General features: G+C 47.9%; 1 protein-coding gene across 1 annotated transcript in view; it reads right to left on the bottom strand.

Moving 5' to 3' along the window:
* Positions 1-8,743: 8,743 nt before the first annotated feature.
* LOC144170710 (retinol dehydrogenase 14-like) overlaps positions 8,744-17,562 on the bottom strand; it is a 32,518-nt gene continuing 23,699 nt past the window's right edge. The window contains exons 5-7 of the mRNA XM_077700671.1: positions 15,078-15,272; positions 12,244-12,353; positions 8,744-10,102 (exon numbers count right to left, since the gene is read on the bottom strand). Of these exons, the coding sequence (XP_077556797.1) occupies positions 9,866-10,102; positions 12,244-12,353; positions 15,078-15,272 (542 nt within the window). The 3' untranslated portion in view covers positions 8,744-9,865. The remainder of the gene's footprint in view (positions 10,103-12,243; positions 12,354-15,077; positions 15,273-17,562) is intronic.

The following is a 17,562-nucleotide window of genomic DNA, read 5'->3' as shown; positions in this document are numbered from 1 at the left end:
CCGCGAAAGAAAGAGCGTACAGAAGCAAACGTCGTCTCGCCGGAAATATGTCTTCATGGAAGACCAGTGTTGCGACACGGTCTAGAAACAATATCGGAGCGACTCCCTTCGAAAAACGCCCGGATGTTCCATTATATATGAGTAGGGCTAAAAACGACCGCTTGTTTGGTTGAATTAAATATCGCTTCCCGCTTGTACTGTGCATCGGAACGTCTCGTATTGCACTTCATATGCCTCGGAGATGCACTTTTACAGCGCAGCTGTTTTTCGCTTGGCCTCAGAGGCGCAGTTTTACAGCGACGCTGTCTTGTGTTGGGTTCTGACCAAAACCGTGCTTTTATCGGGTCGCGTCGACAAAGAATCGCACTTGGCGGCTCCAGAGATAGTGCTAAACGCTTTGTGGCTCTCAATCTAATGTAGGTATCTAGAAAAGAAAACATACTTGAATTGCCGCTAAGGCGAGTCTATCGTTACGCCGAGTTAAGTTTACTTCTCATGATTAGTTATTTTTTATTGAAGTTGTAAACATTATTCGCGTCTGCTGTCAATACATGGCCATGTACGGAGGTGGTGTGGTTACAGATAACGGCGGTAACTTTTGTTTTATCAAAACCATCTCGAAACAAGTTAATTGTAAGGAAGTTGTGTGCGTGTGTGTGCGCGGGTATTCTATCGATGTAGTAAGTCACCATGTATAATTCAAGATCATCATCAGTGGCAGCCTATCTACGCCGACTGCAGGGCAAAGGCCTCTCCGGTAGATCTTCAATTATCGCGGTCCTGTGCTAACTGCCACGAATAAATTTCTGCCGCCCCCTGCCACGCTTGCCTTCTTTAGGTATCCACTTTGTTACCCTTAATGACCAACGGTTATCTTGCCTTCACATTACATGCCCTGCCCACACCCATTTCTTCTCTTTAATTTCTACTAATATGTCCTTAACACGCGTTTGTTCTCTGATCCACTCCGCTCTCTTCTTGTCCCTTAATGTTACACCTATAATCTTCCGTTCCATTGCTGGCTGAGTCGTCCTGAATTTAACTTGAACCCTTTTAGTGAGCCTTCAAGTTTCTGCCCCGTAGGTGAGTACCGGTAAGATGCAGCTGTCATACACATTCTTCTTCAGGGACGATGGTAGGTTGCCATTCATTATCTGAGAGCGTCTGCCGCATGCACTCCACCCCATTCTGATCCTTCTAATTATTTCTGCCTCATGGTTAGGATCCGGGGTCACAACTTGGCCTAAGTAGATATATTCGCTTACCAATTCCACTGACTCGCTACCTATCTCAAACGAATGTGACGTCCCGAGGCTATTGAAAATTACTTTAGTTTTCTGCATATTAATTTTTAGGCCCACGGTTCTATTGCGGTAAGCATGCTTTGCAATTCGTCCCCCGAGTTACTTGGTAAGGCAACGTGATTAGCAAATCTGAGGTTACTGAGGTATTCTCCATTAACCCTTACGCCCACCTTTTCCTAATTTAATGTTCTGAATACCTCTTGCAAAGAAGCTCTGAATAACATTGGAGAGATTGTGTCTCCTTGTCTGACGTCCTTATCGGTATTTTACTGCTCTCCTTATGGAGGACGGTGGTGGCTGTGGACCCATTGTAGATATCCACTAGCATTACCGCGTAATGCTCGTCTACACCCTGATTCCGGAATGCCTGAATGACTGCTGAAGTTTCGACCGAGTCAAATGCTTTCTCATAATCTATGAAGGCTATATATAGAGGTTGGGTGTACTCCGCGCACTTCTATCAACTCAATATAGTTATCCATTATTGCAGCTTCGCTAGTCTTCCATCTTCCCTGTAGTGTAAGACCTGTAAACTTTTTGTTGCGTCTCAGCAGCTTTTCTATAGTGAACGGAGCTGTTTTTTGTCTGAATTCGAATGCAAAAGCATAAAATGTCCAATTTAGCGGAACAGCAGAGTACTTCGTTTTCGTCTGTAGCAGCAAAACAGCTCCTACAATGGTCGACAGGGCAAAGAGGATAAAATTAAAGAAATTTAGTCGAAAAAATTGACCACGTGTCTCTTTGCTTTGCTGCAAATGTCATGAAAAGACGAAAGTATTCTGCCGCCTCAGCCCCGTAACTGCTCTCCTCTCTTACTGCCCATTTCCAAAGCTGTTCTCCAACTGTCTCGGTCCTTCCACTATAAACGAAGTCGAGATTTGCTGAATGCAATTCAATTTTACTGCATTCCCGCTGCTCACGCCCCCCGTTGTTGGACCGTTTAATACAGAATCGGGCTTGACGCTCAATACGCGAGCGGAAAGCTTCAGCACCAGCCGTTTTTATAATTGGTTGTTACAATACTGTTTTTAACGCGTTTTCTTTGTTCGTTATTGAAAAAAATTACGCCCCGTCTATCTTCTGTTAAAACAACACTTCCAACATCAGTTATATATCCTCATTCTGACTCAAATATGACATGTTTTCTTTTTGCGGGGAAATGTCGATAAGTAGGAAGTATGATGCCAGGTTTAGTAGTCTGGAAAAGCTTTGCCTATACATACATGTCCTTCAAAATTCTTCCAACTTTTGGCGGGGCGGCTGAATCGAAGAACAGACAGACAGACAGACAGACAGACAGACAGACAGACAGACAGACAGACAGACAGACAGACAGACAGACAGACAGACAGACAGACGGAGACCAAAAATTTATCGTTTAAGCAGGTAGTCAAAGAAATACTATCGTCTTTAATGGAATGGAATGGATGACTTCATTAGGAGGAGGCCAATAGGCCCTGTTGGGGGACATGGGAAAAATGGTAGGGGAAGATGGTTCTAATGAATCTTTTCCCTGCATTGCGAACGTTCTCTTAGCCCGTTATATCGGGTTACGCCCATAGGGATGCCTTATGCACAGTTGAAGTAGTGACGAGGACACTCTAATACGACGATCATCCGGGTATCCAAAAGGAGCCATTCAGAAGCCACAAATTGTGTGTCTGGGGGGTCATCTAGCGAGGGGGTAAACAATCCGCCATCATACTACTTTATAGAGACCTGTTTTTAGACCGAATTCTGTAATTTGCTGTAACATTTGGGGGTTGTTTCTGACATGTTGAACGTGTTCTTCAGAGGTCGTCGGGCGTACTTGCATTGTAAGGAACTTGTCGCGGTCAGTAGAGTAAGCTGAACATGCCCAGATGAGGTGGAAAAGGTTCGGTGCATTGTTGCTGCCGCAGTAGGGGCACCGAGAACTAGCAGGGTGCCTGGACGTTTTCCATTTGGAGATGACGCCCAGAGTGTAGGTCGAGTCAGCGTAGACTTTATTGGCAAAAATTTCACTTGTTCATGGCAGCGACTGCAGAGGAGCAAGCAAACCATGTGGTGAGGCGTCTGCAAGCAGCTGTCGGCTGAGGTTCTTAATTCGACGGTATTTTTGCTGCCAGTCCAGTTCGCATGCCTGTTGTGGGTCATGTTGTAGCTGGATGGGCACAGGAACCATGGGAGGATTGTGTAAACACTCCCGGGCAGCGTCATGCGCCGACTGGTTTCCGTCCGCTCCATGTGTGTGAGCAGGAGTCTAGACCAGGCGCATCTTGAACCCTTCGTGAGTGAGGTCTCTGATTTTGTAAAGAATGTTGGTGGCCGTAAAATCTGGCGAGAAGGCCCTGTTCAGTTCCCGTCAGTAAATGGGAGTCAAAGATGACGCGGAACTTGTTGGTGGTGATAAATGAGATCGCACTTTGTATGGTCTGAATGACGCCGAGGATTATGAAAAGTTGGACTTCATCAGTGAGGCCGTATGTGTTTGTGATGTTGCGAGAGCAATTAAGCTGGGGGATGTCAGGGCAGGACCAGGCAACCGCTGCTGTTGTGCCGTTCATGGCTGCGTCGGGGAAAATGTCGATTCATCCGGAGCCTCGTCGTTGGCGAGAGTGAGGACATTTAAGGCGTTATTTTTTTCGTAATGAGCCAGATCCAGAAACCAAAACTATGTCACATAAAACTGCAGAGACAAGAAAAACTCGGCAACTATCCCCTAAATAGAGCGTCTACGCAGATCGTAGTTTGTTTCGAAAACGAGCCAGATGTCGCTGTTTCACGGATCAAAATGAGCCAAAGCCTTTTGCCAAAAGGGAGTTTGCTTTTGGCTTGACTGTTCAGACTGTTTCGTGGGTGTTTTCAGAAGTTCTTTTTTTTTTCTTTTCGGAGCTGGCTTATCATGAATTCAGACGGCAATTAGGAGATTGGTAAAATATTTGTCCCCAGAAGTCGGCGACGAAGTGAACGGAAGAAGGGAACAAAATGCAACTAAGACATGTGAAACTATGATTTCATCTTGTTTCTCCCGTCTCTACAGAGTAACTCTGGTTGTATTCATCTTTTACTCCCATGTTTACCATTTCAGTACTTAACTAAACAGCAGCCGCTTGCAAGCCCTGGCAAATCTCTACCCCCCCACCCCCAAATCTGAGGGTACGCTCACTTGATTAAGGTGAAGAAGATATGAGCAGCCTTCTTGAGAAGCGTTTTGGAAATTTATGGCAAGGCAATGAATAGCTGGCTTATTTCGTGAGGGCCTTCAGGCGTGCCCAAGAAAACCATCCTACGAAAGGATTCGAAAAGAGCTGCTAATGGTGCCAACAAGACTCACCTGCTGTCTATGTATAGTTCCACTGTTCTTGACACCCTTTTGCATATGTCCAATGCCTTTTCTACCAAAACCCAATCACACTATTCTTTAGAGTAAATTTAAATAAATTCTTCACAAGAATACCTTATAAACTTGAGTTTTTGAAATCAATGTGAGCCAAATCCACACCTATTACCCCCACATTGCTCCAATTCACCGCATTGTTTTTAATTACTTGTGCCCACAAACTTCCTCCAGCTGACATGTAAAATATATCATATAACAGCTTCGACAGCTTTGCATATAGTTACGGTAACAAACTCCCGCTTGTTTCTAAAATTCGCGTAGGGTGGATCTGGCTCATTTCGCGAAAAAAAAAAACGCCTCATATTGTTCCCGCATGGCGCGGTTACGGCGAGAAACGGGTCGGCGTCTGAGGTGCCCCAGGGCGTGTCGCTTCCAAGGTGGAATAGCAGGTGGAAAAGTGTAGGCATTAAAAGTACTGTTTAATATGTACCATTTGAAAATAGATTGTCCTTGAGGTACGTATTCAAGGTGCTTCTGAAAGCGAAGCGTCGTCTCCTCTACCAGGTTAGCGACGGCAGGAAGCGAAACTGCTTCCGACAGTACTTCTGTTTTGGTATGGAGGGGAAGTCCCGAGATGGTACGGGTTAGATGTTTGTTGAGGATGTTCAGATCGTTTAAATGGCGGGGACACAAATCATAAACGGCAAACCCGTAAGTCAGTCGTCCGTGCGCAACGGCACGAGCAAGCATGAAACATGCATTAGGCCCTTTTGGCTCTTGTAAACCAATCCTGGGACACTGGAGAAGTTCCTGACCACCTCAAAACGTCTATAATTCATACAATACCCAAGCCTGGCAAATACCCTCGTAAACCCGAAAACCTCAGACCTAGTGCAGTAACCCCTGTCCTATGAAAATTAGTAGAACGAAAGAACGAATTCTGGAAGAAAAATACTGCAGGTCGCTGATGGACTTTTGCACGCAACTGGACTGCATGCACACCTGTAGACTCGAAAAACTGTCGGTTTCGTGACCATCTGTGCTTTCTGTAGCCCCTCTCTCTACTTTCTTCCGTTTCGCTTGCGTTCCTACTTTCTTCTCTCTTCCCATCTTTAAAACTCCTATCTTATTCCGTGTGACAAAAACACGAAGTAAAAAAAAAGCAATGTGAGCTTCAAACTGCTGTTTTCAGCTTGGCGCGCACGCTCGCTACATTCAATCTGCAATTATCTCCTAATAAAACACAATTTCTCAGCGTGGACGGCACGCCCGCGACGGACCTGGATCAGACCATCGAAGTTTAAGTGATAAATGAGGTTATTACCTCTAAAAATGGCATTATTAAGCTCCTGGAGCTGCAGTTAAGCAGCTGTAATAGTCCCGCTGCTAGCATGCATGCATTCGCCGTTTAAGAACTACTTGGCGCTCCACATTACACTTGATAACTCGCAACTCTGTAAAATATGGCGGATTGTCCTTAAAAATTCAGCTAGACTTTGGATCGGATGGGAATTGAACAACGGAAGCGCACGCATACCCCACCTGTTCGACTCCGTGACTGTAGCTTAGCCAGGGTGGACCTAGTGTATGAGTTGTGTACTTGGACTTTCAGTATGTCGAAAGCCGGTGCACGCAGTTCGACATACGAGTTTTCTAATTTGCATGGCACGTAGATAGGCTAAATATTAATAAAAATGCTGGTTAAATCTGAGTTAGAGCATAACAAGGTGTCCAGTCAGGTGGATTGACACCGACGATTGCAGCTGACGTCAAAGGCCAAAGGCTGTTAAACCCGTTTCGTCGGGACGTCGACACACCACCCACAATTTTCAGCTACAGTCTCAAAGGGTTTCGCCAATGACGACAGCGCTGTTGTCAATGATGGTGACGACAAAAACATTCTTTATTTCGCCCTAAAATTGGCTGTGGGTCCCCCGGTTTCCTGAGTCTTGGATTTTGCTGCCACTCTTACTCTTTCGAGCACCCACTGAACATTCGGGTCTACGCTGGACAGCATTGCCTCCCACCGCGCTATCGTCGGGTCTTTGGTCTTAGGTATTTCCGTATTATTTTGACAAACCCGTGCCTAATGTTATAGGTCCGCCTCTATGCTACAGTGTACACATTGAGGCTTATATAAAGTCGTCCGGAAAAATTGCGTGCAGTATTTCAGGACTTAAAGGGACACTGAAGGCAGCGAGCAAGTTGGTTTCAGACGAATGTTGACCGTCCCATACCCATTTTAATGTCGATTCGGTTCCGAAAGATGTCTTAATTGCTGAGAAATTTCTAATCAAACGCTGATCGAACGTGATGCAGACAAGCAGGCAGCGGTGATGTCTAGTGGCATCGATATTACGTGCCGAGCGGTTCGGTCACTTTCGGTCAAATCGGTCATGCTTTCTAGAACTCCCACGTCTTTTGCAGCTCCGGACCACTAATCAAAATGTTCCTTCATGGGACCCGGGATCAGAATTGACTGTTCGTTGAAGAAAGCACATTGTCCTTTTGAGGCTCCCTAAATATTGGCGTCAAACCAACCGCACGGGCGTAGCTCGTACGCTACCTCGAAAAGGGCACTGCCTCCCTAAGTATTACCTTACCTAAGTATGAACGAGCAGCGCCATCCAGCGGCAGCCAGGAAAGACGTTGTGCAGCCTTACGATTTAAGCACTCCCGGTGCAAGTTGTGAGGTACATAGAGTTTCTTAGTAAGTATACTAGAGAGGAAACTGCGCCTCGTAAGCCATGTCGTCGTGGGGGTTCATGGGAAGACATCCTTTTTGGCTTGGGTTTGGCATGACAACTGGATTCTTAAGCGGTTTTTGGGATTTGCTTTTTTCACTATGCATTCACATGTTTACGAGCTACAAGGAAGCCGAAATCCTCCCGTTTCTGTGGTAGCCGTGTTCAGTGAAATAGCAGGCAATGCGTGATCGCACTTGACGTTGCACATGCCGCAATCGAAGGACGTATGACTGAGCGGGAAATATGCCGCCGCGAAATTTGTAGCCGACGAAAAGAAGAAACAAAACGTACTCCAACGAAGACAAGATACGGCAGATACGGACGCTTGTATGCGTCCTGTCTTGTCATCGTCAACGTCTGTTTAACGCCACGTTTTCATTTTTCTTGTTACACTAGCTGGCGGTCGCGGTGCACCGGGTCACCACGAAGGCAACGTTTTCATATATGCACGCTCAAAAAACTTTCGAAACTCTTCAAACAACTTATTTTTTGAATAATGGTAAAATTAATAAAATTACATTCTCTAAGGGCCTGAGGAATAGCAGGCACAACTGTTCCGGCAAAAATATGCTTTACTTCTTCTTTTCTTATTTTTAAAACAGCCTGTTTTTATTTTCCACTTTCATAATTGCACACTATTCTTCGCGTTTTTGTGGCACTTTGTTTAAATTTGCGGTCACTAAAACATTTCAATCCAAGCCAATGATGAAACTAAGGCGAGCGCGATATATAATGGCGGCGCATGACGACACAGACGACCTTGATGTGAGCCGCATAGACGCTAGCGCCAGATTCCTCTCTAGTATACTGTAAAAAACTCTATGGTGCGGTATAGCCTGTGGCGGAGGCACCGATCTTCACGTTTTTGCTTATTTTCCACAGCTCGTCATCCGCTGGTAATTTTTTAAAAAGGGGTCGGGTTGACGTGGAGAAGCTAAAAACACGAAAATATCCCAGCCGACAACAAGCAACTATAGTGGAGCCCCGCTGATACGTCCCCCGGACTTACGACGACCCGCTTCCTACGACGGATCACCGCGGTCCCGCCAAACACCCCATAGAAACAATGCATTAAAAACCCCGATGATATGACACTCGGGTGCACGGGTGCACACGGTCCGCTTCATACGATGTACCCTGGCTCGAATAAACCGGCGCTTTTCCCATATTTTACCCCGCTTCGCCACCTCGTCGCAACCTTCTTTATTCGTAACCCCTTTCATGCTGCATGATGTGTAAAGGTCCGCAGGGTTGCCAGTCCACTTACTGAACAAACGCAAGCAAGTAGACGGGTACTCGTGAGCGCAAGTTAAGCTGCGACGGCCCCGCGCGGTAGTAGTACGCCAACGCGCCAATCGCGAGAAGTCGAAGTTTGGGTGGCAGGTGGAGCGTGAATTTAGACTCGCTCCCGTTGAGCGGCCGATAAACGCGGAAACGCATACGCCGCAGCCCCACGGCGATGACCGCCCAGGCGCTTTTTCCCCGCCCGCTGGATCCAAGTTTCTTTTTTTCACGACGCTCTGTCTTCCTCTTTCTGCTTATCAAAAGCCGCGTTGTCACGCCGCTCATTTCTTTGCTAGAGTGCCTCCATTCACGCGTGTCCGCCGCAAGGGTGGAGCAAAATACAGGAGTCGATGGAGGGAGACACATACCCGTTGGCATCGCCATTTTGGGTCCCTTACTGGCCGCCGCAGCAACTCACTGTATCAAGGCCGCGAATTTTCGCCGACACACGGTTTACTAGCGAAGGTTGATTTATGTTATCTATTTCGCGTTGCTGGGTCTCGCGGGAAACTGAAATAGCTATGTGTTGAGCACTATGACCCAATAGCGATGGCACGGGACCGTTCAAAGGATGTCTCCACCATGTACGGCAATGGTGTTTTTTGTTCATCTCCGCTTTGTACTAACGTTCGTTTCACTTGACCTTGGAAGTTTTACACTCGCCTTTTCCTCTCTCAATTTGCTCGACCACGTCGACCTTATATCGCGTAGCGCGCTGCGCTTGGCGGGCGGGCTAGCTGGACGCCATAAAGGGGAGGGGGGCACAACATAGGCATTGCTTTTTTTAAACTTGGGATTTCAGCTAAAGGTTCGCAAATAACGCGAAAATGCGCTAAACATAGTAGTTTAAATAAGTTCTTAGCCAACCTGTCGCGTGAGACCGTCTACTCGGCCGGCATTTACCCGCACCCCGGTCGCACGACACCTCGGTCATACGACGCTTTCTCGCGGTCCCTTGAAAGTCGTATTATCGGGGTTCCACTGTATTGTCGCATCTGACGCAATATTCCTCGAAACAAAGAATCCCAATTATTTTTCAACAACATGGAGCAAGCAGTGTGTTAGACAATTTTACTTCAACCCCTTCAAGACGCCCGTCAAATGCCAGTATTTATAGAGTTCAATGTGAGCAGTCCCTGCGTGCACCACCGTCGTTCCACCAATGATTGCGCTTCTTTTAAGCAGCGGTGGGCGGTCCAAACACCCCACTATGCCACGCCTGGCCGGGGTTCAGCAATCGTCGGTGTCAGCAGGAAGTCCCTCTCCCGGCTCTCAAGAGGAAGCATTTTGACGGAAGTCAAGAAGACATCTTCTGCCAATCGGCGGTCTCTGGACTCCTTGCTGGGAAGCGTTGGTACGCAGTCCACGAAATATTCACCCGTTGTTCTGACCAACGTTGGGTCTATCGCCAACCGTAGTGAGGTCTGAGCGCCCTCGATAGGTGTCTAGAAAAAGGAAAAAAGAAGGGGGGGGGGGGGAAGGGGAGTGCAAAAATCAGGCTTAGTTGAAACAACAGATTATCGGGCAAAAAACGAGGCACACAAAGAACGAAGAGGCGAGAAAGCGCTGCACTCTCGCCGAGTTATTTTTGTGCAAAAAAATGAAAATGAAAATGCTAATACTGGCATTTCAGTAAGCCGTGCCGCAAACTTATAAAATTTGCCCTTCAACCCTTCACAAAACATTCATAATTTCTTAACGTCGCAAAGCTCATTATTTGTTGCTTGCAGTGGCAGCTTATGCGTGGACTACCTCGGCAGTAGCTTTAGGGTAATACGCGAGGCTTCTTGGTAGCATCCGCTGTCGACAGTCAGCGCTGATTTTTTAAGGGCGGAGCACTTCAGGGGCCCGGCTTGTCGCCGTAGCTCGTCAGCAGTTCCTCCGTAGTCACGCGAAGTCACGCACTCAAGCAGAGGCTTCGAATAGATACTCGCTTACGCTAGATTCAGAGTTCCGGACAAAAGTTAAGAGGATTCTCGAACAGGAGGTTTATCTAAGCAGAACCATTCGAAGCTCCTGGAATCGCTGGCACTGCTCATACATGTCCCCATTGTTTAGCGCGTTTGAGGAACTTTGAGGCAAAATATGTGGACTTAACCGGCAGTACCTAGAATGCTCGTTGGGTTAGTTTTATGATGGTGAGCGGAACAAAGTGGCCGCGGAAGAAAAAAGAAACGGAGTGTTCAAAATGGCGCAGAAAGGCTCCAGAACGTGCGAGATCAAAGGAAGCAAAAAAATAAAGATCAGAACTCGCTCTCGTGTTGTTCCAGGCCGAAAAAAAGAACAAAAGATAGAGAAAAGTATGTGAACTTTTACAAGAAGAAGGCGCGCGAGCACTGCAAAAGGGGGAAAATTGAATTGCATTGAAGAAACCTCTGTCCAATTCATCAAGAGAATGAGACAGGGAGTGGAAGAGCGTGAGGGGTGCTCTCAAAGAGCGGAGAGAGAGAGAGAGAGAGAGAGAGAGAGAGAGAGAGAGAGAGAGAGAGAGAGAGAGAGAGAGAGAGAGAGAGAGAGAGAGAGAGAGAGAGAGAGAACAATCTTTAATGAGTGTGGCGATGTCAGCCGATCTAAGCCGCCTGGCTTGCTACGCCAGATGAATGCGGTGAGAATGATGATTATAATGATGAAGATGAGCACACGTGATTTTTAACTATTTGCAAAGTCTGATCAAGGTTTGTGGCTTTTAGATAAACCAATCAGGCCTTTGTTGCACGAGACGCACGTTTGGAAGAATTCCAGGGAACTAATACGTCCCTCAGTTCTTGTCCAACGGAGAGCGGCGAGACAACGGAGGCACTCTTTGCGTACTAATTAGCGCACAGTCACATATTAGGTGTTTCAGATCTTCACGCACACCGCACTGTGGGCACAGTCGCGAGGTGGACTGGTTGATTTTGCAACAGTAGTATCGCGTGTATGCGACGTTCAACCGCATACGGTGGATTTCTGCTTCATCATGCTTGGATATTCCAGGTGGCATGCTAAAGTTACAATGCGGGTCGATAGAGTAGAGGGGCGCGTAATGATGGGATGCGTCTGTCCAAATCGATCACCGCACGCTCCATGCCACACTGGATGCAAGTGCTGAAGCATCTTTCCGGGAAAATGGTACCGGTACTTGTGGTCCACCTTGGTTATGCGCTATGAATGCTGCAGCGCCCGCCTTCACATTTCCAGTTATTCCGCAATGGGCAGGAAGCCACTGGAGTGTTATTTGATGACGCGGGAGAACCTCCATACAGCCCCTCTGGCGAGTCACTGCTCCGCACTTCACAGATTTCACGTTGGGTGGAGCGGCTTTAACTTTTTTCGCTGATGATGCATTCGTTGCTAAGGCTTTCGCCTTAGCAACGAAGTAACACATCGCTTCATGGAAATCCTTGGGGGCGCTTCAGAAATAAAAAAAATTGTCAATTTCCCCCCATTTTTTGCAGTGCATGGTGGATAGTAGCAGCCTCTCGTGGGCATCCTTCCCTCCATGCATTCACATAGCGCATTAACTCTCATTCACATATCTTTTTTTAGCAAAAAAAAAAAGTTGCGGCAATAACGAGATCTTTCTTTCTGCAGAACGAAAGTTTACCTTTCCGGTGAGGTCCATCGAAACTTTGAAGAAATACCGGCTAAGTGTGGGAGCGTTGTCTGATATGGACGTGCGCACGCCTCCAGGATGAAGACAGTTGACCGTGACTCCTAAACGGGAGGATAAGTGAGCTTGTTATCACTTCTGGCACTATTAATTTCGAACTATTATAACCATTACAGCAACCCAAGGGGAAGGTTCATGATCTGAAGGGATGCGTGAAGTGATCAAAAGACGAAGCCATACGCTCACTTGATTTAAGTAATCGGTGTTAAGTTCACATTATTGTATATATTTTTAAATTCATATACTTGGGACATTAAGCTCTGAATCCGACAAAACGTAAGTTTATAGATTTATAATACCGACCTCGGACCAATTAGATGGAGTTTCTGAAGGTAACAGCTGCTAATGTATTTTGATAATGCGAGAACAAACCCTCCCTGTGCTGTACAGTTTCGCGCCGACCTTATATGTAGTAGCCGCTCACTACCATATATCCGTAAGTAGTGACAGTTCTTTGCACCAAGTGTCTGTGGCACCCGTTGGTTTCCCTCACTAAGGCAGGAGCTGGTAGCACCTGTGTGACGTGGCTTCGATTATACATCCAAATGCAAAATGTTCGACATGCACATCAGTTTTCTTTTAACAGCGGAGCTGCTGTACAAGCCGTAAGTTTGGTGTTCCAATAAGAAATACTTAAAAAATTACGCCCATCTTCCCGCGAGGGAACCCTGATGTGATGCGACGCATCGGGGGGTTCAATTGGTCGTAACGTTGCCTTGAGCGTTTGCGCTGACGCTGGTATTGGATTGTGTCAGCCCACTCGCTGAAGGGACCGTCGCTTCCATCCCGTCTTCATCGGAAGAATCAAGTCAAGCACGGAGTCGTCAAGCAAAGTCACGCGGAGTCGAACGAGAGCGAGCGCTGACTGAACCACCGCAGCGCGCTACCCGCTTTATATTCACAGCGCCTGAAGGAGAGGAGACAGCGGAGGAGAGTCGCGCATGCGCGCACTTGCGAACACCGCGCGCGCCGGAGCAGTTGTTAACGCAGTGAAGCGTGCTCAAACAAGCGCGCCAGCTGTGGTATGCGAATGAGCCGGAGTGAGAGGGTTGCACGCAGCTGTGGGAGAGAAGAACGGAGGAGGGCTGCGGACGGCCGGCGCGACGACGCAGGAGGGACATGCCTCAGAGCAAGAGATGCGTCGCATTTAAAAACGCGGATCGCTCGTGGGCGGGTGCCTCGCGGCGACCTCCGAGCGTTCCCGGCACGCGCAGTGGCTTTAACAAAGCAAAAAAAAAAGACTCCAGCGTTGTCGTCAATCGCTACCGCGCATGTAATGCTTGGCATGAGCAACACGACAATATCGATGCATATGACGATGACTACTACTAGCACGGTGCAAAGCAACGACGGAACATGTAAATAAACCATTTCAAACTTGTACAAATCCGTAGTGATGTGTCCTTTAGGGCTCACGTATTAAGAAATCATGCAGCTTCGCTAAGGTAAAAGCCTTGCACGACGTAGTGCAAGCTTCGCCATTCGAGCGGGGGGGAAGTCTACAATGCTGAGGATGACTTTGCACGCACCACTCGCCACAAAGGTGATATCGGCCTCTTTGATGCTTATGGCGGCGATTACTAGCCCCGCAACTTCGCATATAAACAGCGATACTGAAACTTGACTATGTGTCTGGCAATGCTCACATGCAACAGCTTCGATATTCAAGTCTTGCGCGTGAGTGCAAGCTTCCCTGACTTTTTTTTAATTTCCCCTTTTAGCAAAAGCTCCACTCGACACACAGCACAGCAAAAAATGGATGACTAACTTAACAAACGTTTATTCGGATCTGGCATGACACCGGTGGGGAATTAGGAATTAAGAGAGGGCTAGAAGGGCTACGTAGGACGTAAACTTTACTTGTCCAAACAGACCGCATACTCGCGTATAGGGTGGTTCAAAAGATGTGAGCTGAAAGCACGCTCTTTGTCACGAAAGCAAAATCGCAAACAGCTGCTTTATTGTTTTGTTTGTTGGGCCCCCTCTTTCTGTCCCCTCGCACTTTTGCCAAAATCTTTGTCGGTTATGCGTTGTCAGCATGCGGGCTGTCCTCACTGGTTGTTAGGTCCCCTCATGCCCAGAGCTGCGGCGGTCAGTTCGACTTCGCGTGAGTATAGTTGGGGAGGAATACAGCTGAGCTGTACATTTGGTGCTATATATAGCTGAGCTCCATACTGTGGTGGTGAGATATTATACATCATATATGGCTGAGCTCTACACCACAGCTCGCGTTACTTAATGATCTTCAATTTTTTATCCATAAGTGTCGCTCCACACAGTTGTGCTTCCGCTACATGATATTTGATTGATTGATTGATTGATTGATTGATTGATTGATTGATTGATTGATTGATTGATTGATTGATTGATTGATTGATTGATTGATCGATCGATCGATTGATTGATTGATTGATTGATTGATTGATTGATTGATTGATTGATTGATTGATTGATTGATTGATTGATTGATTGATTGATTGTAGGGTTTAACGCGCTAATGCTGCAACGCAGGCGATGAGGCGCACCGTATGCTCCGGATTAATTTTGACCACCTGGGGATCTTTAACATGCGCCGAAATCTCGTACACACGAACGTTTTTTGCTTTTCGCCTTCATCAGAAAAGTACATGCATTTTCGACCAATTATGTGGGCATCTCGATGGTATGCTGTCACCACTGTTATTGCCTGTCCCCGTTCTTTGGTGGCGTCAGGCTCATTTACTGCCTTAAGTCGGAGCTTTTCAAGGACGTTCTTGCGGCGTGCTTACCACATCCTCGCAGCCTGCCCGCCAAAGCGAGAGTAAACAAGTTTAGGGCCAGCTTCGCATTCCCGTAGACGGCTGGCGGACTCTTCAAGTCGTTGATGCCGCGCGCCCTCTTGTCGAGTGAATCCACGCGCCCGAGTACGTGGAAGCTGGAGGAGACATTGACGACCCGGCTGGGCGCTGTCTTCTTGAGCAGCCCTGCGTGATAACAAAAAAATACTTCAGAGGGTTTTGTAGCTAAGCCATGCGGGCATCTTAAAAATCGCGGCCTCTCAAGAACATCCGGGATAATACAAAGCAGTTCTAACTGAAATGAAAAACGTCTATAACGCTTGGTGGAATGCAAGTTTTGGCCGATGGAAAACAAAGTTCAACTCGACGCTGCTCGGTTTAAATATGCACGTAGACATGTGTCGCGAAATTCTTGTCCCTTCCCTGTCTGTATTATTAGGTGCGGAGTACCTTAGGACCTTAGTACCTTAGCACAATGTTCGTCCGCGTCGGTGCGCATAGCATTTACAATCCCAAAAAGGTCACACAGGCACGGCAGTATTCGAGCCTGCATCTGGTAGACCAGACAGAGCTAGTTTCAGTCATCTTATCCATTGGGCTACGACCGTGAGTTAGTGCTCGAGAGTCAAATGGCTTACTCAATCGCCTGTAACGGTGCGGAGTGCCTTAGGACCTCCCAATGTTCGTCCGCTTCCATCCGTGCGCACACCACCATCAAGAAAAATTCGATTTGAGCCGTGAGTTGCAGTTTCATTTAGGGAATAATCAAGGGGCAACTCATGGCTCAAATCGAATGGCGGTCGGGGCGCAAATCGGATGTCACTCGGGGCGCAAGTTGGATGTCATTTCGAGTCCCCGTACTCCGCCCCCTAGCCATCATCCACGGAGTGGAGATGCTGCCATTTTTTTTTTCGCTCGCCATATTTGGGGCCACCGGGGGGTTGCCGGCGGAGTAGGAGGGTTTTCGCCGCCATTGCGGCCCACGGGTCAGTGGGCTATGTGTTCCGGCGAGACGGGGGCGAGAGTGCCGCGGTAAATGGAGGTCCCACCAACATGATTCTTGGAAGACGCATTTTTCGAAAGACTGTGCGCTCGGTGCAGCGCAAGGTTCACGACTCGCGGGGAGAAGGAAGTGAGAAGTCGCCGTGGAAGGTTGGGCGGTTGTGACGCGGCGGCCGCTTCTGAGGGCTGCGGTGTAGGCCCGAGTGCGACGACAGCGGTGACTTCGGGCCCCCAGAATTGCCCTCGAGGAGGGACTGCGCGCCACCCAGGTGTACCCGAATTGCGTCGCCCATCAACGGGACTAAACCGCAGAGGACCGGCGGAGGCGGACCGACGCATCTTCCCCGGCGAGCCCACCGACCGACCCGCAGCTAAGCATCCTCCCCTCCTCCACCCTTCTTCAGACTCTAAAATCGCCCTCTCCGTTATCGTCCTGCTTTACATAGACTCCCCGGAATTGATTATCCGCCTTTCTTACTTGCCGTGTTTTGTGTGTGAGTGTGTGTGTGAGGTGGGGGGCGGAAGGGGGGGGGAGCTGTCTAGCGGGCCTATTATTAGTAGTTAAGGGAAGCCCTCAAGCCCGCCTATTGTCTGCCTTACTCCTCCTCTCCTGTTACGGTCGCTTAGTTCCTAAGCTCAGCTTCGTTTTCTTTGCATGTATCCGTGTCGCTCTGCCCTGTATTTCCTGTGCTTGTGGTGAAAGTAAATGGGCTCTGTTTCGCAACAGCCATTCCGTGCCCGTCTCGTGCCTCACACCAGCGGCTAATCAGGCGTGGACCAATCGCCAGTTAGCAGATCCAAACCACATCACCTGATTCGCACGTAGGGGGGAGTTTGTCGCTCCTCTCGTCTCAGGTATCGGTCACTAAGCCACCTCACAATTTCATGACAGACAAGCACCGTGCATTAGAACCACGCGCCTTAAAAGGACACTGAAGTGATTTGTAAACATTGCGGGATTACTAGCGCAAAGAACGGAGTCCATAGGCCATGTTTCAACTATTCTGAGCGCGTTTACGCGAATTTATTTAGTAGAAAAATCAATTCGAAAATGCTGTCCTCCTCTCTGCATCCTCGCCAGTTTTATGTGGCGTTTTCTTGTGACGTCAGGGGGAGATGACGTGGCTTGACTGAGCTACTGCAAGGCTCGCCGACCTTCCGGCAGAGTCAGTCAGCCCAGCGTTTAGTCCGCCGGCCGCCGACGGGTCGTTGCAATTCGTTCACTCAGTTGAAACGAAGCCACGACACGTTTGTAAATAGAAGAATGTGCCTTTCTTTACTTTTTTAGTTTGTACACTGCATCTAGCTCCAAGTCAAGGTCACTCCACACAAGCGTTGCACAAGCACACATGCGACGCTTCGCTGACGCTAGTAGGAAAATGTAAGGCCACTAGAAGGCGGGAGAAGAGTCAGTGATGTCAATACTGGCACTAAGGAAATAAAATCAACTGATGCTTTTACCCTACAGCGTAAT

This window comes from Haemaphysalis longicornis, unplaced genomic scaffold (assembly GCF_048455015.1).
Source record: "Haemaphysalis longicornis isolate Haplotype H1 unplaced genomic scaffold, Haemaphysalis longicornis Haplotype H1 scaffold_2, whole genome shotgun sequence".
In the NCBI taxonomy this organism is placed as follows: domain Eukaryota; kingdom Metazoa; phylum Arthropoda; class Arachnida; order Ixodida; family Ixodidae; genus Haemaphysalis; species Haemaphysalis longicornis.
The sequence above is the reverse complement of the archived record's forward strand: the minus strand, read 5'-3'. Positions and strand labels throughout refer to the sequence as shown.